The following is a 22,013-nucleotide window of genomic DNA, read 5'->3' on the forward strand; positions in this document are numbered from 1 at the left end:
GAATTCCGTGTGAATAGTTTTAATATTGTAGCTGATCTAGACATCTAATAGTAAATCGAATAGTAAATCAAAAGAATATGTCTACGAAATGAATTTGCAAAAACAGTAATCATAAATCATCCATCTCATCACCCAAGAGAAAGCTCAATAAATGCCTAAAAAACATTTACTAAAATGGCATTAAACAGAGTTAAGTACTGACGTTTGACTGTCAACAATGACATAAGAGATTGTTGAATGGCCCCCTTTGGACACCTGAAATATGTAACAATATGATGTTGAGAGGTAAATTTGATGCTTCAAAAATTTTAATTGACTGAATAGGCGCTCTGCAAGCTATATCATCCTCGCATACAAGAGATAAGTGTAAGATGCACAAAAACTTTCACAGTTAACCTGTGGCTGACTCACCACAATAAAAGATGTATCAATGCCATCAGCTTCTAGCTCGTTCAATATTCTTTTCCCTTGAGAGTCATCTGCGGCCTACTAAAAAAAATTTGTGGGAAATGTAGAGAATATTATTCACATAATTGTGGAAGGGTTGGACATGGATAGAAGAAGGGTTAACTAAGAAGAACATCAAGGAAGACAATCAATGATTCAACGGTGGCAGGAGCAGTAAAACAACAGAATCAAAGGTAGAGTATACACAAGACCTTACCACTACCTTGTGGGAAAGGCCTCGGAAATGGAAAAAAAGGAATAGGTAACAAGAATCCACGTAAAGTTCAGACCTTGGATATAATTCTCGGAGTTAAACCCAAACGAGCTGCACAAGTCATAGCGTTCCCAGTATTCCCACCTCCCTGAACCTATACAGAGCAAAATTATCCATTGAAATTCCAATTAAAAATATAAAAAAATATTGAGCTCATTCTTTCTTATTAATAGCAGATAAAAATCAATTAGACCTGAAAACTGGTGCTACGAATCTTATCATCAGGCTTAGGATAAGAATCAACAGTAACCAAGTAGTCCAATGCCACCATCCCACAACCCAACTGCTTCAACCACCCAACAAAAAAAGTTAAACCCCTCGTTTCAATTTGTTTGTCCGACTTTATTTTTGTCCATCTTATTCTTAAATTCCGTGTCAAGTGAAAATCAGACGAACAAATTGAAGCATAGCGAGTAATTAGATAAACCAAATCCAAGAAAATCATAAGAAGTGATAATCAACAGCTAATAAAGAGAACAAGATGAGTACACACAACAATGGTGTCAATTGATTTTGATGACGCAGATGGGGTTGAGTGAATCGACATTTTAACCATAAATTTTCTGCAGTATGAACAAAAAATTAGCTCAATTAACACAAAAATGGAAAGACCCAAGTTGGAGATTTTAAGAAATTAAAGTTGTTGTTGATTGTATGAAGAACCTGGAATAAGAAAGAGTGAAGTTTGTTGGAATGTGACATCTTGACGGCGGGAAAGTGTGTAACGCCCTCATATCTGGGAGATGAGCAACCAGGCTATCTTTTGGAAGTTGACCCTTCACAGATGCACACCAAAGTTGGAGACGGCAGTATAAAATTCTTTATCGTCTCAAACTCCAAGTTGCTGCGCTACTCAGCATAATACCATCAAGAAAAGATACATATATTTTTATTTAGAAAGTTAATATTTTTGATAAAGGTGAAATTCTATTTGTAATAAAATGATAAATTTATTTAGTTTGTCGTCTTATTTTTATGTGTATTTCAATGAATTTTTTATGTCAAATCTCAATGGTTAACTTGATAATTGAATTGATAAATTCATAATCAATACGTCAATATCTTAATAATTCTATAACAAATTAAATATTGTGTCAAATATAAAATAAAACGGAGAGTATACTATTGATGTTTATTTTTCGTGTTTGAATATAAAATTCTCTACCAAACCATCAACAAATTCAGATATTTAAAAACAGAAGTACAATGTAATATTAAAGATAATGGGCTGGACCAACTCATGTGGGCTTAGATTTTGTCAGTCCAAAATGTAGCTCAACCACAAGTCCCAAATCACTTGAAAGGCCTTATCAAGTATTATTACAAGCCTAATCACAAACTACAAAACATTCACGTGCGTACTAGAAAAGTAATTACTAAAATTGAGCAAGTGTGACAGTCCATGAAATTACACTGGATATGTTATGGTGGTTGTTGGTTCATTTAAATAATTCAGAAATTTACGATAAAGCTGATATAATTGTGCTTTGAGAAGTGTTAAGTATAAGATAGAGAGTGAGTAGAAAATGAAGGAAAATGGAGGGTAAAGAATAGATGAGTAAGATGCCAATGTGAGAGAACCAAATATATCTCCAACTATTTTAGCATGGTTTGAACAAGTTGTTGAAATGTTTTTGATCTGAGCATCGTACGCAAAAGAAAATATGAGGAAACTCACGATTGCTAAATACATTTTAATAGGGTGGATTTCAAAGGGGGACGTATTACTTGTTTGGTACTTGAGTTGGAGAACCTATGCAAGTATGACAATTAGTCATGTCAACAATTAGTCTGTCAGCAGTACATCATTAATTAATTTTACTATTAATTATTTTCACCAAATTTTTTTAACACTTTTTAAAATTAATCTACACTAATTAATTAATTAGAAATGCATTTTTCAAAATTAAAATTCAAAAATGTGGATCCATTTTTATTTTCCCCATACCCAGCCTCCACCCACACCTCACTTCTTTTTTCTTCCTTCATCTTCACCATTTCTAGCTGTCCTCATCATATTTTCCAACGAGCTCCACCACCCAAACTCCTTTCATCGTAACTCTCAAATCACCCCCAAAGCTCCATCACCAGATTCCCCAAAACCCCAACCAAACAATCAAACCATCACTTCGCCATCACTCTCTTCCTTAAAACACCATTAATAGTGAGCTTCGAAACTCTTAAATGGAGCAACAAAACAACAACAATCCGGCCCCACCTCCTGTTTCTCTTCCTTTCTTCATCTTATTCGGTGAACCTCCGACGCCGGAGAGATAAAACATATACCACCGCTGCCTCCGATCTGTCACCCTACGAATTCAAAAAGTGAAAAAATCGCTGATTTTGCCTTCGCAAAGTCCAACGAACCAGCAAATTTTTTAGCTCCAATGAAAATCGACAAAATTTATATGTATGAAATTGACGTCAATAATAAGATGTTGGTGTCGGGTTTTGTGAATTACTAAAGAGATGGTGAAATTGAAGTAGTTGATAGAGTTGAAGATGAAGATAGAGGAAAAAATGTTTCAATGGAGAAGAAGCTATATTCGGGAAGACAATAAAATAAAGAGAAAAAAAAATTAAAAATATGTGTGGGCAAATAAGAAAATTCATATAGTTTAATAAAAATTAATATATTAAGAAAATAATATTTAAAATATTAATTGTATATTGACCTATAAAAAAATGTCATGTGTATAATTTTATAATTTCTTTCCTTTTTAATTTTGTCACACGCTATTAGATGAGTGAACTTACTTTCTTTGCCACGTCATTCATTAGTATTACATTTAATTTACTTTAAAGATGTTAAGGGATATTTAAACACATGTATAATTTAAGTGCTAAAGAAGTTGTCCGACATAGTTCGGAGTTTTTATGGGTATAAAATAGTTACTTGTTTAATTTGCCCGACAAATTGTTCCATGTGGACCCCCATAATTTCAATTGTTTAATTAATAATCTTTGGTATTAGTATTGAATTTTGTACACTTTTCAGATGGTGGCCACCATTGGTGTGTTCTACTTCATTTTTAGCTCCATGCACTTCTCCCCATCAATATTCGGAGTCTAATCCTCTTTTCTTTGAGAGTGGGGTCAACTAAGTATGAAAAATATATAATAGATGGGAAAATATTATATCAAAATAATATTGCTAACAAACCGAAATACAGAGAAGGTTCAACTAGCTTGCATGTGGAAATCTTGTTGAGCAAACAATGTAGGTTGCCAAGTGTAAAAGCTCTTCCAACCCTTCTATTTTTCTTTCTGCATTAATCACAATTGGTATACTCTTTTGATGTGCCTGCACTAGAGATCAAAAGGAATACAGTTTTTTTTCCATTTAGCTGAAACATTCAGCAAGTCTGAGGCATTAGGAACAAAAGCTAGAAACAGAATTATGCCCAGTGCTCTCTGTCTGCCGGAGCTTAGTGGAAGACTAGAAATATGATCAGAAGTTGACTGTAAATACATTCTATTAGCAAGCAGAAGCTAGAATTAAATAGCAAGGAAGACCAATGAAAATTACCTCTTGGGCCACAACTAAAGCAGCTTCATGAAGTACTCCATCAGTATAGACAAGCCTCGCACCATCCAATGCAGACGACAAACTCGAGTATGGCAAATCATCAGCTACCATGGGTGGATATCCTGGTGTGTAGATGGAAGTTCGTGTTTTCCTAAGATATCATATAACAAGTATCAGCTTCAGCAGAACAAGTTACAGAACGATTATCTGTCCAATTATACGGACCAACATGCAGTAAAGATAGAACTGACCTTTTTTCCCCTTGGACATATGGCAGACAGGCCATATTTTTGTACTTGAGGAATTAGTAAACAAGAGGGGGGAAAACAAGTCACAGGACATATTGCTTATGAGTAAATACTAGTCTACAATTTGAGTCTACTAATACACTGGGTATGTTGTATTTTGAGTCTATTGCTCCCTCGGTTTCAATTTGTTTGTCTTACTTTCTTTTTTAGTCCATTTCAAAAAGAATGTGTCTTTCATTTTTTGGACAACTCTTCAATTCTAACTTTCTAATATGACATATTTAAGATGACAAGATTTAAGTCTTCTTTACTTTATAAAACTTCGTGTCAAGTCAAAACCAAACAAACAAATTGAAATGGAAGGAGTAATAAATAACATATTCTAAAACAATGAATTCCTTGTGTTAAGTTAAATATTGTTGTTGATCTAGATATCTAATTATAAATCAAATAGTATATCAAAAGAATATGTCTACGATATGAATTTGCAAAATCAGTACTCATAAATCATCCATCTCATCAGTCATCACCCGAGAGAAAGCTCAATAAATGCCTATAAAACATTTACTAAAATGGCATTAAACGGAGTTGAGTACTGACGTTTGACTGTCAACAATGACATAAGAGATTGTTGAATGACCCCCTTTGGACACCTGAAATATGTAACAATATGATGTTAAGAGGTAAATTTGATGCTTCAAAAATTTTAATTGACTGAATAGGCACTCTGCAAGCTACATTATCCTCGCATACAAGCGAAAAGTGCAAGATGCACAAAAACTCTCACAGTTAACCTGTGGCTGGCTACCACAATAAAAGATGTATCAATGTCATCATCTTCTAGCTCGTTCAATATTCTTTTTCCTTGAGAGTCATCCGCGACCTACTAAAAAAGTTTTTGTGGGAAATATAGAGAATATTATTTACATAATTGTGGAAGGGTTGGACATGGATAGAAGGGAAAACTAAGAATAACCTCCAGGAAGACAATCAATGATACAACGGTGGCAGGAGCAGTAAAGCAGCAGAATCAAAGGTAGAGTATTCAGACCTTGGATATAATTCTTGGAGTTAAACCCAAACGAGCTGCACAAGTCATAGCGTTTCCAGTATTCCCACCTCCCTGAACCTATACAGATCAAAATTATCCATTAAAATTCCAATTAAAAAACAACAAGTTGAGCTCATTCTTTCAGATTAATAGCATAGACAAATCAATTAGACCTGAAAGCTGGTGCTACGAATCTTATCATCAGGCTTAGGATAAGAATCAACAGTAACCAAGTAGTCCAATGCCACCATCCCACAACCCAACTGCTTCAACCACCCAAAAAAATAAAATTTAAACCCCTCGTTTCAATTTGTTTGTCCGACTTTATTTTTCTCCGTCTTATTCTTAAATTTCGCGTCAAGTCAAAATCAAACAAACAAATTGAAGCGGAGCAAGTAATTAGATAAACCAAATCCAAGAAAATCTTAAGAATTGATATTCAACAGCTAATAAAGAGGACTAGATGAGTACACACAACAATGGTATCAATTGGGATTGCTGACCCAGATGGGGTTGAATGAATCGACATTTTAACCATAAATTTTCTGCACTATGAACAAAATATTATCTCAATTAACACAAAAATGGAAAGACCCAAGTTGTAAATTTTAAGAAATTAAAGTTGCTGTTGATTGTATGAAGAACCTGGAATAAGAAAGAGGGAAAATTGTCGGAATGTAACATCTTGACGGCGGCGAAGTAGGTAATTTAAGGCGGGAGCCACCTGTAACAAAGTGTAACGCCCTCATATCTGGGGGGGGGGGGGGGGGGGGGGGTGAGCAACGAGGCTATCTTTTGGGAGTTGACCCTTTACAAATGCAGACCAAAGAGAGCCTCACCTAAAAGCTGCCCTTTGTTGTGTCATAATTTTCTTATCTTCAGAAAAATCACTTTTGAAATGTTCTAAGTATAAAAACAATTTGAGAAATACTTAGAAAGAGTCGCCACTTAATTTTTTAAAGAAATTAAGAAAACTTATAATTTTTAAAGATTTAAACAGAAAAAATCATTTGAAAATACCAAAGAAGGTTCGGGGTTCAATTTACACTTCGAGAAGGGTTTAAGCATTCGAAGTGTCCGCTAACATGCGGATGACCTGCGACTTGACTAAAATGTATTTGACTATTTTTAGAAAGAATAATTTAACGTAAAAAATATATAATAATTTACACTATTCGATTAAGTTTGAAAAATAGCTAAGAAATGAACCATTTTATTTTGATCTCTTTAGAGGAAGAGACCTAAAATGAAAATATTTAATTTAAGGTGCAAGTGATTAGAAAATTAATAAAACTAGACTAATTAGAATTTATTTAGTTCATTTCAGAATATATTAAATCAATTTAATAAATTAAAGTATGAAAAATCATTTTGAATTAATTGACTAACCTTTTTTGAGAAAATAACTAAGCAAGTATTTATTTATTTATTTACACTATTAGATTAACTTTGAGAAAATAGTTGAACAAAGAGCGATTTTATGTAAGAAAAATGTGACCTTAATTGAAATATTTGATTTAGAGACAAGTAATAAAAAATTTAACGAAACTAAATTAGTTGATTTTTCATTTGTGTCATTTTTGGTTTATGAAAAAAACTATTTTAAACTAATAAAAAAAAAATTTAATTTTTTTTTGACTAAAGATTATAAATGAAAATACAAGAGTTGATAAAATAAGTTTTGTTAGAAACAAACAATTCAGATAAATAGTTCGTCTTTTGGGGAATTCAACTAAGTTAATTAAAAATTCTAAAGTTAGAGTTAAACAACGAATAATAAGTAATCGCAATTAAATAATGAAAGAGTAAGGGAGAAATTGAATTTGGGTCTTTCTTGGGCCAAATTCGCTACTTTCTTGGAGTTTAACACAATTCCCGTTTTTGGTATACAGCTGATGTATATCAGTGTATATCGGCATGTATATCAGCCCTTTTTATGTATTTCTTGCTTCCAAACACCTGTATTTCACTCCAGCCCTGTTTTTTATTGCGTTTTTGACCTGTATATAAGTGTATACAGCTGTATACATCTTGTACACAACCTCTTTTTATACTTTTTGAGACTTGTTCGTCGACTTTAAGCTGGTTGACTTGATAAAGGAAAATATTGGGCCTGAGTGGCCCATTTGTAATGCAAAGGGTAGAAGCACAAGTCCCAAAGGACCCCTCGATAGATCACATACATAGAAAAACAAAACAAAAGAAAATACATAAGTATCGTCCATTAACAATTTAATATTGGAGAAACATTCGATGAAATGAACCAACATATTGAGATTTCAAGCGACTCATACTTGCAATAATTTGACTCCTAGCTTAAGCATAATACGGATGGATTTACCTTGCATATGATAATTAATATATGCTGACAATTTAATAAAATGACTACACACTAGTGCAACTATCTAACAAAACATTTCAAACTCATGCTGACAGAAAGCAAATTGGAGTTGTTAAACTTTTGATGAGCAACATTTAAACATCCCTTAAAGTAAGTAAGTGAGGAAATTACACAAAAAGCGAATGCATTAGTCCGATTCTCTTAGCAAGAAAACAATATTATATAAAAGAAGACAAAATACACATGAGGAAGAAAACCACAGCGATGTGAAATGGACAATGAACAAAACACCGACACCTCTCAAGAATTAAACAAAAAGTTGGAACACTACTACCATCCACAAAGGGGCCAACACAATAGAGAAAATCAATAGCAATGGTGGACTTGAACAAATAAACAAGTGACTCCATATTAAGGCAAAGAGGAAATAACATATTTGCAAAATACGAGGATCATACACTATTTAAGTACTTTAATATGAAGACCGAGGCAAATCAATAACAAAGAGATGCTTATAGAAATTATCAAACTATAAATCATCTGATTTGATCAAATCACGAGATGATATTCATTCGAGCATAAAAATCAAATAACTACGCATACTCACTCTAATACAACGTCAAGAGTCTAGAACCCACAAGCCATCAAGATCGATTCATTTATGGGAAACAAACGCCAATAAGATAAAAAATAACAAAAAAATAAAAAAAAACAAAAAAAAAAACCAGAAACTGATCAGCAGGCAAATGCTTAATCTTATGCTAAAAAATTAGCCTACTTATAGTAAAGAAAAAATAATAAAGAAAATGAGAACACAAAAATGAATTCAAACTTATTTCACATACTCAAAAACGTCCAAAACATATAGTAGATGTAACCTGGTGCACTATTCAAGACGTAATAAATCATAAGGATGATAACAAGTGGTAATCGACGAATATGCATTAATTCGAAACCAAGCAACCTTTTATCATACAACAACCATGAGCCAAGCAAAGAACAAAGTCAATCGAGGAAGCAACAAAACAAACTGAAATGAGTTAAAATAAAAAAGGGGGGTTCACCTTTTCGAGGGCAGCGAATCGGGACGGCTACAAGCTCAAAGCGACTTCACCACTCACTTCAAAACTCGAACAATGAAATCAGAATATCCAAATCGATTTTAAACGAAGACCCTTTCAGAACCTAGAACTAAAAATGCATTCCAAATTTCTCAAGTGCAAAAATTAATTGTTCAAGAAAAATTTAAAAGAAAAAAAACCTCCTTTTTACTTGAATGTCAAGGATTATTTATAGGGGAAGTTAGGGCGATTTTAAGGGGAAATCCGTTGGATTTTTGAAAGAAAAATTTGAAATTTTCGTTGCTCCTTTCCGAGACCAACAGTAAAAGGCATGGGAGTCTTTCTCTGCTCTGAGACTCCGCGAAAGAGGGAAAAGGAGACGTGAAGGTGATGGATTAGGTTGCTAGGGTTATGGGTGACGAGATTTCCGGATTTGGATGGATTTTTCTGGGTTGCGTCTGGATTTCTGCGTGAAGAAGACGGTATGGGCAGTGGGGTCGTTTTGGTGCTGCTGTATGTATTGTTTGCTGGAGAATGATTTTGCTAATGGGTTTATTTGGCATTGACAATGGGGTTGGACCGGGTCAGAGGTGAAATTAAGAGTGGGCCGGGCAGTGATACTGTTGCTGTACGTATTATTGGAAAAATGGGAAAAGAAGGTTGTGGGCTGCTGGGTTATGTTTTTAAGGGTGGGAAAAGGCTGCTGAAAAATTGCACTTGGGCTGAAAAAAGGGCCCAACATTTTGGTCTTATCACAAATGGGTTCAGGTGGGTAGAAGGGTTGGTTGTGTTTGTAATAAAAAGGGTAAGTTTTGAATTGAGGATTTGGCCATATAGATTGCAATTAAGTTCGATCAGATTTAAGAATTTAGTCAAATTGAGCTTAATTGGTGATTCGACTAAAAAGCTAAATAAGACGAATTAATATAAATTAATTAATGAGCTTCTCAATCTCAACGAAATAAAAAAAAAAAGAACTTAATTATAAACTAATTAATTCTATTACAAAACTAATTAACTCGAAATTATAGCTATAACTTAAAGCAAATTAATAAAATATTTAACTAAAATGTAAAATCTTTTGTGATAATTTTCAAATATTTATAAAATAGCGTGATTGCAAAAATATACATATTTATTATTAAAAAGTGATAAAATTATTTTAAAAATAAATTGAAAGTATTTTGAATTCCATAAACTCATTAATTCAAAATTATAACCATCCTTAATATTTAAAATATATAAAAAAATATATATATATATACATTATTATTTTTTGAGACGATTTTCGAATAATCATAAAATATACTAATTATATACATGATTATGTAAAACATATATATCATCTAAACTTTATGAAAAGTGACAAACTATTTAAAAATCTTGCAAACTATATTATTATTATTATTTATTTATTTTCATTATTATTTTATTTTTAGAAATTTTATAAAACTAATAATTTTAAATCGTTTGAAATTGGAGAAGCTCGAAATGATTAATTGATATTGTGGAGGGTCAAAATTGTGTGTCAACACCCTTCATGTGTTGAGGTACTTGAGGAATGATCCTACACTAGGGATTTATCTATCTAAAGAGCCGAACTATACTATCACTGCCTATTGCGACTCGAATTGGAATGCATGCCCTGACTCCAGAAAGTCAGTAAGTGGATATATAGTACTCATAGGGAATTGTCCTGTGAGCTGGAAATCCAAGAAGCAAACGACTGTCTCACTTTCTTCAGCAGAGGCAAAATGCAGAGCAGTAAGAAAAGTGGTTGGAGAGTTGGTTTGGATTGAACGATTGCTTCATGAGTTAGGTGAGGGACCTTCCCAACCTATATCAGTTTTTTGCGACAGTCAAGCAGCTATACACATTGCAAAGAATTCTGTATTTCATGAAAGGACTAAGCACATAGAGGTTGATTGTCACTTCGTTCGAGATAAGCTTCAAGAGGGACTTGTGACTCTTCACCACATTCCAACTGTAGAGTAATTAGCTGACATATTAACCAAGAGTCTTACTGGCCCCAAGCACTCAGCCATTTTGCACAAGTTGTCTGGAAGTATCTCCCTTCCAACTTGAGGGGGAGGGGGGGGGGGGTGTTGAGACTAATTAGGCCCTAACTAATTATATGTAATTGACGTATGTAGATTAGTTAAAGTGACGGTTGTAGAAAGTTTGTTACAATTGGTTAGATGATTAGCTGTCACATGGTGTAGATATTTTCCATCTTTTCATACACGTGTATAAATACAGGAAGAATGAAGAATGGAAGTTCAGTTTTTCTTTTCCCAAATTGTGATCTCGTCCATCTTCTTCATGCTTCTGTATCATCCTCAATTGTTAGCATAAGCTCCATTAATAGAGCTCTCAACTGCTCAATTACAACTTTGACAAAATGTATTTGATCTGACCATCGTAGGCAATACAGTAAATGAGGAAACTCGTGATGGCCAAATACATTTTTATAGGGTGTATTTCAAAGGGGGACGTATTAGTTACTTGGTACTTGAGTTGGAGAAGCTCAACCACAGCTGGGAAAATGTAAGAGATTAGTATCATGTTTTGATACTGAGAAGAAGAAGAAGGGGATATGAATTTATATTGCTCTTGGTGAGGAGAATAATTAATATTAATGGTAATGCTTGTGAAATTGATCTGACCATTAATGGAGTTTCGGCCATGGGCAAAATTGCCGCGATTTATTCTACTCATAGCATCCGCCATTAAAGGACCAAAGTTTTGTTGGGTATATAGCAAGAGTTATGGAAAATGTTGGAAAGATGAAGAGGGAAGAACTTGAAAAGTTCTCTTATGCCTTAAGTAAAAATACATTTCTCCCTCATTGGTGATGGAAAGAAAATAAAAGTATTTAAATAGAGAAACACTTCTAACAGTTGTTAAAAGAGTTGGAAAGAGGGACCCCGTCGCGCTGTCATCGCTTGGCTTCGGCTTATGATCGAGAGATTATTGTTTTGAACAAAGTTTGTTTTAATTATTTAGTTAATTAAATTAAATTAAATGACCAAAACGTTTCAATTATTTTGTTAATTAACCGAAACGTTTCCGACCCGACTCGGATCTGCGCGACCCATTTTATTTAAAACACTTTCCCATTTTAATTTGAATTTCTCGCCGTTGGAGATGACTGTTCTGAAAGATTGCAACTTTTCAAGAACAGTCATGACCGTTTGAAATGTTGCAAACTTTCATGAATAGTTGTGTGGTTTCTGAAAGGTTGCAACCTTTCGGAACCAGTACTTCTTGGTTATAAATACCAGTGATTCTTCAGACTTTTAACTTACAAAAATTTATGATTTCTTCTTCTTCTGCACAAATTTTATTCGTGTACTTTACTGTCGTTGAGTGGCTCGCTAACACCAGAAGTTTGGGTATCAATACACTGGTGATTGAGATCATTCTATCCTGGGAGGACATATTCCAAATCAAAATCGAATACTAGAGGTGAATAATTTCCTTAAGGGGACACTGTGCATTCAGTGGGCTTGATCTTCTTTCCATTCTGTTTATTACAGATTCTGGTACATTTTATAGATTTTAATTTTTGTTCTTCACGGTGTGATTTAAACTTTAGTAACTTAGTGTTTCTACAAAGTTTTTTGTTATTACTAGTATTGTTTAGAATACAGATTGACTAACAGGTTTGATACAAGTACACTTGCAAGTAATTAAGGTGTCTGGCTTATATTGATAGTCATATGCATCTAAAAGAAGAAAAAGAAGATGGTATCTTTTCTATTTCTATATATAGAACCCGCAAAGGGTTAAGAGAGTTGTTTAATTTAAATTGTTTGGGTAATAATCTTCTTTGGGTGTTTAGATTGACTAATTGTACACGGTGGGTTCTACTCATTTTTAGCAGCATGCACTTTCCCAACTGACTAATCCTTTTTTTCTTTAATTTGAGAGTGGGGTCTATGTATGTCGGACATGTTTTGATTAGTACAGAGAAGGTTCCCTTTCCCATCCAATGGAGATATTCTTTTTATGGTATACGTGAGTCAAATTTTAATAGATGACATAGATAATTTTCTACGGTAATATAAACAATTAGCTCAATTAACACAAAAATGGAAATACCCAAGTTAGAGATTTTAAGAAATTAAAGTTGCTGTTGATTGTACGAAGAACCTGGAATACGAAATAGTGAAGTTTGTTTGAAATTTGAATATGACATATTTGGGGATGAGCAACAACGCTATCTTTTGGGATTTGATAGTTTACAGATGCAGACGAAAGTTGGAGACGACAGTTTGTATCAACCAATAATAAATTAACAAATTATATTTATATATCGCAATATAAAGTCTTTGATCTTGTCAAACTCTTGATTATTTTACAATTTGTCACCATTTGCTTTGAGCAAAATAGAATTTATCAACTCAAGTACATGATTCATTTAGTTTGTTATCTTGTTTTTAAATGTATTTCAATAACTTTTTTGGTGTTAAATCTCAACAGTTAATATATAATTGAATCGATAAATCCCAGTAATAATTGATAAATTAATATCTTACTAATTCTCTAAACAAGCCATCAACAAATTGAGATATTCAAAAACACAAGTGCAATGTAGTAATATTAAGATAATGGGCTTAGATTTTGTCAGTCCAAAACCTAGCTCAACCATAAGTCCCCAATCATTTGAAAGGCTTTATTACAAACCGAATCACACAAAACATTCACGTGCATAATAGAAAAGTAGCTACTGAATTGAGCATGTATGACTAAACAGTCTGCACATGCATCACCTTTGCCGGATTTCATATGTGGGATTACACTTGATATGTTATGGTCATTGTTGGTTTGTCCAAATAATTCAGGACTTTGTGATAAAGGCGATAGAATTGTGCTTTGACAAGTGTTCTGTTTAGCAACTGAGTTGCAGAGTATAAGATACAGAGTGAGTAGAAAATGAAGGAAAATGGAGGGTAAACAACAGAGGAATAAGATGCAAATGTGAGAGGACCAAATATATCCCCAACCATTTTAGCATAGTTTGAACAAGTTGTTGAAATGTATTTGAGCTGAGCATCGCAGGCAAAACAGTAAATGAGGTAACTCGTGACGGATAAATACATGTTTATAGGGTGGATTTCAAAGGGGGAGGTATTACTTGGTTGGTACATGAGTTGGAGAAGTTCAACCACAGCTGGGAAAATGAAAGAGATTAGTATGTTTCTCCTTTGAGAAGAAGAAGAAGGGGATACAAATATGTATTGATCTTGTTGAGTAGGAGAATAATTAATATTAATGGTAATGCTTGTGAAATTGATCTGACCATTAATGGAGTTTCGGCCATGGGCAAAACTGCTGCGACTTGTTCTACTCATAACATCAGCCATTAAAGGAGCAAAGTTTGATACAACACTTGAGAGTGGAGAGTAATTAAGATAGTGTATAATTCTCCTATATAGAACCCGCAAAGGGTGTCGTTTAATTTTTAATTCTGTATAGTACAAAAAGGGACACTTAATGAGGGAACATGGTGACATAATACAAGAAAACTAAGGTGACCTATATAATTTTAATAATTACTTATATAGTTGAACACATTGGAACTTATAAAGGATTTTCCCATTGGTGGTGGTCCCGACCCCTGCATTCAAAGGGGTTTCTTTTAGTTACATTTGACTTAAATCAACCTTAAATAAATGACATAATATAAAGTAGTATAAAATTGAACAAATAACTACATAATGTGGCATAACACATATATGACGCAAATTATCATGTAGGATGTCATATAGACATTGGCGAACTCAGTATTTAAAAACTTCGGATGCACAATATTACCTTAGCTCAAATATGAGCTCTAAGATAAACTTGAAAAATAAAAACAATAAAATAGTGTTGTAGCTAGATTTGAACCCAAGTTTTGTGAGTGGTTCTTCTAGCTTGTACATGCAGCACAATGGCAAACCTATACTTTTTTATGGGTGAACATTTAATTATAACCTAATTTATGTCGATTTCTCAAGATAGATAATATTGATCCATGCACATTAAGTTACTGTATCACTAAACACCTTGGTCATTAATGTTAATCCTAAAAAATTCTTAGTAGATACTTTAAAGGTAGTAATCTCAAATTGAATAAATAACATCAATGGTCAAACAAATGAGTTAAGTGAGCTCTGTAAATAACGTGTTGACGAAGAGGTATTTGTCTAAATTTCTATGCTAAAGTGTATCTTCCTGTAGGTCCATACAAATATTTATGTCTTTTGACTAAATTGTCATTTCGATCTCTTTATCTTTCTTTCATCAGCCATTTTTGTACCTTCACTTAAAAAACGGCCCCACAACGTATTTACTTAAGCATATGGTACAAATTAAAAAGGGATTAATTAGTTGCTCTTAGATAAGAGTAATTTTTATTTTATTTTTAAGGGCAATGGGGTTTGTATCCTCATACCCAATATTCCCCAAGACAAATTGTATCATTTGGAATAATCTTCTTTGTGCGTTTGGATTGACTAATTGTACAATTTAAGATAGTGGGTTTTACTTCATTTTTAGCGACATGCACTTTTCTCCCACTGATTAATCTTGATTTATTCTAATTAGTCTGAGACTAATCCTCTTTTCTTTGAGAGTGGGGTCTATGTTCCCCCCAAGTATGCAAACATCTTTTTATCAAAATACAAAGAAGGTTCCCTTTCCCGCCCATCTAGTATTTACTACTCCCTCCGTCTCATTTTATGTGAGATAGTTTAACTCAGTACGGAGTTTAAGAAAGAAAAGAAGACTTTTAAAACTTGTGATCCAAAATGAATGATAAAAAATTGTATGACTGTAAATCATTTCACTAAGGGTAAAATAGTTATTTTATAGTAAAATTGTTACTTAATATAGTTTTTGGGACTGACTAAAAAGAAAAGTAAGTCACATAAATTGAGACATAGAAAATATATAAAAGTGTATTATTTGAAAGGTGCAAGTAATTATTTTTTACTATTTATGTTTTAATAATTATGTTATATATACTTAGTTATGATTATACATCATAAGAGGAGTATATATAATTTTTTTATAATATAAAGGATATATAAATATTCTATTCAAATTTAAAGGATTTATTTGAAATTGAGTCACATTATAATAATATGTAATGTAATTAACCTTTTAATTTATATTTATTCATATACAAGGAAGGTTTCATCCGATCCTTGACAGAAGGAATTTCTTGGTAAGCCCTTTAAAACACATTCTCATTGTTTCTTAAATAAATGATGTTTTTAATTTTGGCACATCATTTAAGAAATTACTTATTTCAGAAAAAATAATTTACTAATTTACTCCAAATTAAATTTTATCTCTTGAAAAGGAAAAATTAATTGATGATTCACTAACTAATATGTAAATAGGGATAATCTTAAAAATATAAGATCAATTTCTCTTTGAAATTTTAAAATATTACTTTAAAATAAAATAATTTAAACCCCACTTATTTAGAAATGGTGGAAATTTTGACTAAGATGGACCGTCGGTTGAAAATTGGACATAATGATCCAAATTAGACCATTCTTTTATGTTGAGGAAAAATGAAATTTAATGCTTTAATTTAGTTTACCACCATCACATGATTATTTATTCCACATAGACATGTTTCTAATATAACATATGTATTAGTAAGTTAGTATATATTGAATTTTTGCTATTATATTTTTTAAATATTGAATTTATATTTTTTAAGTATTTAAATTAAATATCATGTCAAACACTAAGTTTTCATTTTTAATTTGGTAATTCGATATATATCATATTTTGCACATTCTTATTTGCAAGTCTTATATTTTTCTTTGTGGTGATGTGGAGTTTCGGTACCAATTATCAGTGGTGATCAGTTTCTACCTTCTTTTGCAGTTGTGGTTCGGAGACGAGGGTGAGCACTTGGCGTTTTGGGTTTATCCTATCTCCTCCATTTGTTTTAGCTAGTCTTGTTGTTTTTTGAGATACGTTTTGTTGTGGTCCACTTTTGGGACTTGTACTTTTTATTAGACATTTGTGTACTAGTGACTTTCAGGTTCTGAGAGGGGTTTCTGTATATATTTATTTTGGTTTGCTTCCGTCTTATTGCCTTTTGTTTAGATTATTGTTTTCGCTAGTTTCTATCCTTACGTTCATTACTTGATGTTCTGGATTATGAGTTGGCTTACCTATTGGTGGGGCATAGTAGGTACCATTATGACTTAAGAAATCGGATCGCAACATGATGATTTAAAAATATAATTTTTTGAAATTTCATAATTGTAATGTTTTTTTTTAAAAAAAATCAATCTTTCTCAAGTATCAAATAGATAGGTGTGGTATTTTAAAATCTGTCTTAGAATAATATTTTGTTACTGTTTAGAGATTTTTAAAAGGTGAAACTAACTTTCTATATATTGCAAAGTGGAGTATATTTTATCAATCATGTCGGAGAAGATTTGACATCTAGGATCTATTATATATATTTTATTATATTGAAGAGTCGGATATTGCTTTTTATTTGACATTTAGGATAAATTGCTACAATGCTATCCGCTTTGCTTTTAGACTAGGTATCGGTACTCGTGTTGGAATAGGTCAAGAGCCAACCAAATATTTTATATATCTTTTAAACTTTTGGATTGTTAATTATTGTAATTTATAGTACGTTTTATGTTATTTTCAAATAATATATGTTACTAACTTTGTCCCAATTTATATGATACTAATAGAATGGGAAAAGACATAAATTCCCTCCTTAACTTGTTCTGAAAAGTCAGTTACACGCTTAAACTATTATGACAATCTATTACACACTTTTACTATTTAAAACTGAATTTAATATCACCCTGAGACGTATAACACCACTCTCACATCGTATAGTGTATTACACTCGCTGCCACATAAGCGCCCCGTCAGGTTTTATAGTTTTTTTATATTCTTTTTGTTTTCTTTTCTTTATTTATTAACTTTCTTTTTGTTAACTCTATTTTACACTAATTAATCTCTAATTAATTATTAAAATTCTCTAAGAATTATATCTTCTTTATTACTAAATCTCACCCACTTTATCTCTAATCTTATCATAAAAATCATTCATTTGATTTATATCACGATTTTCTTTGTCTTCTTCGACGAAGAACAACCAACGCATCACCACCATAAGCCCACCTCCACAACTCCATTCGTTCTTCTTTTCCGACGAACCATTAGCCACCTATAACGACCCGCTAGGTCGTTTTGAGAACTAGACATCTTTCTATCATAAAAGACTCTTCCCGTAAATATTAAATAGAAATTTTAAACTATTTGTTTAACTATGAATATTTAATTGACGGATATATTTTTATATAATTAATTTTTAGTTGATTGTTAATAGGCTAGTCCATAATATATTTAATATATTATACCATTTGACCCTATATAAGTTATTGAGATTTAATACTTTCAGTTCATAATTATTATTATTATTTTAAATGAGAGAAAAGAAACCTAGCAGCACGTTTTGCCATTCACGCCGACAGGAAAAAACAAAAGAGACCTTCAGGTAAAGGGTCGAATTTTCTTTTGTGTACGATTGATATTATGATCTATACCAAATCAATTTGTATTATATTATTGGTGGGGGCAAAAAAATTGAATTGCTGGCCAATTATATATAATATTATTCAACATTTACTGCAGTTTAAAGTTAGGATTTTGGAGGGGTAAATTATGTGATAATAATTTTAGGGTAAGAGGGTATAGCTTTAGGCTTACGGGTCATATTTTGCATAAAGAATGTATGTCGATTTAATATTTGTATCCATGGTTTAGAAATCATTTACGTAATTTGGCTTAAATTTGGATTTTTTTTCCTAGTTATCATATTATAATTCAAATTTTGATGATATTAGTATACGTAATTGAATACTAGATGTATTGTATTAGATGAATACCATTAGATTTATGATATTAAGAGGGATTAAAACTTAACCCTAGACTTGAATTTGGGAAATATGAGACTTCACATATTATTTGATATCAAGATTAGGAACTTGATGATAAGTTCATGGTTTATAGTTGATGGGAAAAATTAAGTATATATAATTTTATTTAGTTTTACCAAATCAAGTTATATCCTTATGAACCTAGATTCAACTTTCGGGTGATCTTTGGGGTTCGGGGTGGACGTATAGCAATATAGGTGTCTATGAACTCGTTTACAAAAAACACAGGGCGGAGTTACCTTATTGGTGAGTCTTGGCCGGGTTAGTGTTTAAGGAAGAAAACCTTATTGTAGGTTGTATTTCTAACTCCAACTCGGACAATAGAAAATTATACAATAGAAAAGACCATCTAAAGAGCTTTATCTCAATCATAATCGCTAAAATAGTGGAAAAAACTATCGTAGAAAATTCCAGTAAAAAGGCAACGGGTTTTGATAACATTGGAGAGGAATTCAAATTAGGTCTTGCTGCATCTCCTGAAGGAGAAGGGGCAAACCTATCCAACAAATAAGCTGGATCCTCTGGAGTTAGATCGGCTGGAGTAGCTACTTACCTTACTAGTGTCGAAATGCGTTGAGGCGCAGCAGTTGACTGGACATCTAGGGGTAAAGCACTGTTTCGGTGCGGGCCGCGAGAGCGGTACCAAATCGAGGCAAACTCTGAATACTAGATATGACCTCAAAATAACAAGGGTCAAGGTCGGCTTTTTTATGACTTCCACTTATTGATCCCGGCCCAGAAAAGTGACCGACCAGGGCAGGGCCCTATTGATAAATGAAGTGCTGCATAAAGTTCTGTTATCAGTTGTTCAAGCCTTTCTTTGAGCAGAGCGCTTTCTTTCCGGTCATTGGCAAGCGCAGATGGGCTTTCACACCCGCTTGGTTTGAAAGGTGACAACAACATGTATAAGAGCCGAAATAGGAGTAGAGGAAGGAGCCGGTTTTCAAATCTTCCTAGCCCCAGTGGGAGTAGTGACTAGCGTTATAGGTCGTTGGGCGGCCGGAAGGTTGCCACGAGTAAGTAAGTTTGGGGGACTGAAGGCACGATCACGAGCCATTCCCACCGATCCATCATGAGGTCACATCTCATGAGTCTATCGTGCCAAAACTACTAATGCTAAGAATGCTTCGCCCAGACTAATGAATAATGCATGTGTGATAGATGGTGAATGTCTTGAGGCTTACAAAAAAGAAAGGCAAAATCTTGAGGATTTGTGGCACATGTTCGACATTCGAGGTATGTTAAGATTTTCAGACTTCGTTGAAGGACATTTTTCTAATTAAAGATTAAAAATAGAATACACAATGGGTAAGGGCGAAAAATGGGAGTCTCGTACCAATGGTGTGACGGGCATTGGTACGAGTACCGATGTTATTAAAGGGAAAGTTTATTACTATAATATGATATATTGTAATTCGAGAATGCGAAATCATATGGGCATTAGCTAATGTATTTAGTGACTTGATTTCTTTTGTATGGTTGTGTTTCATTACTGAACCCATAAAATTGTGATAATTGAGGTGATTATATGTCATAGCGACATTTGATTTATTGAGATGTTGCATCATCCCCTTTAATTGATATCATATAGTGCACATGCATTGACATGTGATTGAGTATGAGTAAAGGTCTAACACGTGGAGATCGTCCGTGTTGAGATCGAGTTATGATTATAATTTGGGCACGTGGAGATCGTTCATGCGGGTGATTGGTTAATGATTATAAGTTGGGCACGTGGAGATCGTCTGTGCTGGGGATGATTTGATTTTATGATAGTGCGTTGAGATCGTCCGCACAGACACGTGGAAATCGTCTGTGTCGGTATATGGACCTCCCGATTCCCCCATGGGTCATGAACTCTTGATGTATTTTCGAGGAGTATCATGTATATACAGTTGAGAGAGTACTGGGCATTTGAGGCATATCATTTCATGGTGTCACATTGCATTGCATTGCATCTCATTACATCTTTCATTTTTGTTTGAGTATGTGCTTTATTGATGTTGGACATTATGTGACATTGATTATCCCTATTTGATGGGAAAACTTGGTTGATAAGTATAGGGTGGACTTGTAAAATTAAAGAATTATTTTTTTATATACTCATGTCACTACTTCTTCGTTGTCGGTCTATGAGATATACTGGATACACGTGGTTTCGTACTCATACTACACTTGCTGCACTCTTTTGTAGTGCAAATTGTATTCGAATTTGATCGCATTTCTTGGAGCTTAAGTCCGAGTTTGAATTATCTTGGAGTTGTGGTGAGCTGCTTGGATATTCTGCGGTCCATACCTTCTTCTATCTTTATTTACTAGGTCGTGTTGGTATTCTGATAGGATATTTCTTATGTTTAGACTTGTTAAATAAGTAGAGACTTGTATTGACTTTAGAAGCTCTTGTACTTATGACACTAAATCTTGGGGTGATATTTTAGGTTTCCGCACTTCATACTTATAAATGACTACGTGTTTGGATATTATGTTGCCGGTTATCTTTCTACTTTAAATATTAAATTGAATTGATAAAAGTATTGGGTTGGCTTACCTATCAGTTGGGAACATAGGTGTCATCACGACTTGTGATTTTAGGTCGTGACACCACCAAACAATCACCTAAACCACAACAAAACAGTCACTCAAAATCCAAATCAGTCACCGAAAAACATCAAATCAGACCTCATTACCTTATTGTAACATCCGGCAATTTGAAATAACTATGGAAAATCTTGAAATTTGGAAATAGTCATTTTTGGAAAAATTTAAAAATCTGGAAATTTGGCTGTGTGGAAATCGATGAGTTTTTGGCCAACTTTGATCAGTCGTAACTCCTAGATCAGGATGAGTTAGGAGTAGTTTCAGTTATGGTTGTGAAGCTTGTGGAATGATCTTTCCAACGCCACCGAGTTTGCTCGATTCCGAGTTCGTATGAGCGAGTTATGACCATTGAAAGTTGGGCAGTTGGCAGGGAATCCGTCCGGAAATTTTAAGGGCATTTTGGTCTTTTCCCTAGCCAATTCTTTTGGGATTATATTGTTGTATAGGGCTGATCTTTGGATCATTTTGCCCCATTTTA

The 22,013-nt window shown here is 33.3% G+C and overlaps 2 protein-coding genes across 4 annotated transcripts in view; one reads left to right on the forward strand and one right to left on the reverse strand.

Moving 5' to 3' along the window:
- Nucleotides 1-22,013, forward strand: part of LOC125826403 (deSI-like protein At4g17486) — a 554,011-nt gene that overhangs the window by 300,766 nt on the left and 231,232 nt on the right. The gene's annotated exons all lie outside the window — the stretch shown is intronic.
- LOC125826391 (uncharacterized) overlaps nt 1-22,013 on the reverse strand; it is a 63,760-nt gene that overhangs the window by 3,218 nt on the left and 38,529 nt on the right. The window contains exons 5-6 of one of the 2 annotated variants that reach the window (XM_049505703.1): nt 5,099-5,151; nt 4,251-4,401 (exon numbers count right to left, since the gene is read on the reverse strand). In XM_049505703.1, coding sequence (XP_049361660.1) covers nt 4,251-4,401; nt 5,099-5,151 — 204 coding nt within the window. The remainder of the gene's footprint in view (nt 1-4,250; nt 4,402-5,098; nt 5,152-22,013) is intronic. The other variant, XM_049505704.1, reaches the window with a different exon arrangement.

The sequence above is a fragment of the Solanum verrucosum genome, unplaced genomic scaffold (genome assembly GCF_900185275.1).
Source record: "Solanum verrucosum unplaced genomic scaffold, falcon-dt-bn FXZP01000060.1, whole genome shotgun sequence".
In the NCBI taxonomy this organism is placed as follows: Eukaryota; Viridiplantae; Streptophyta; class Magnoliopsida; order Solanales; family Solanaceae; genus Solanum; species Solanum verrucosum.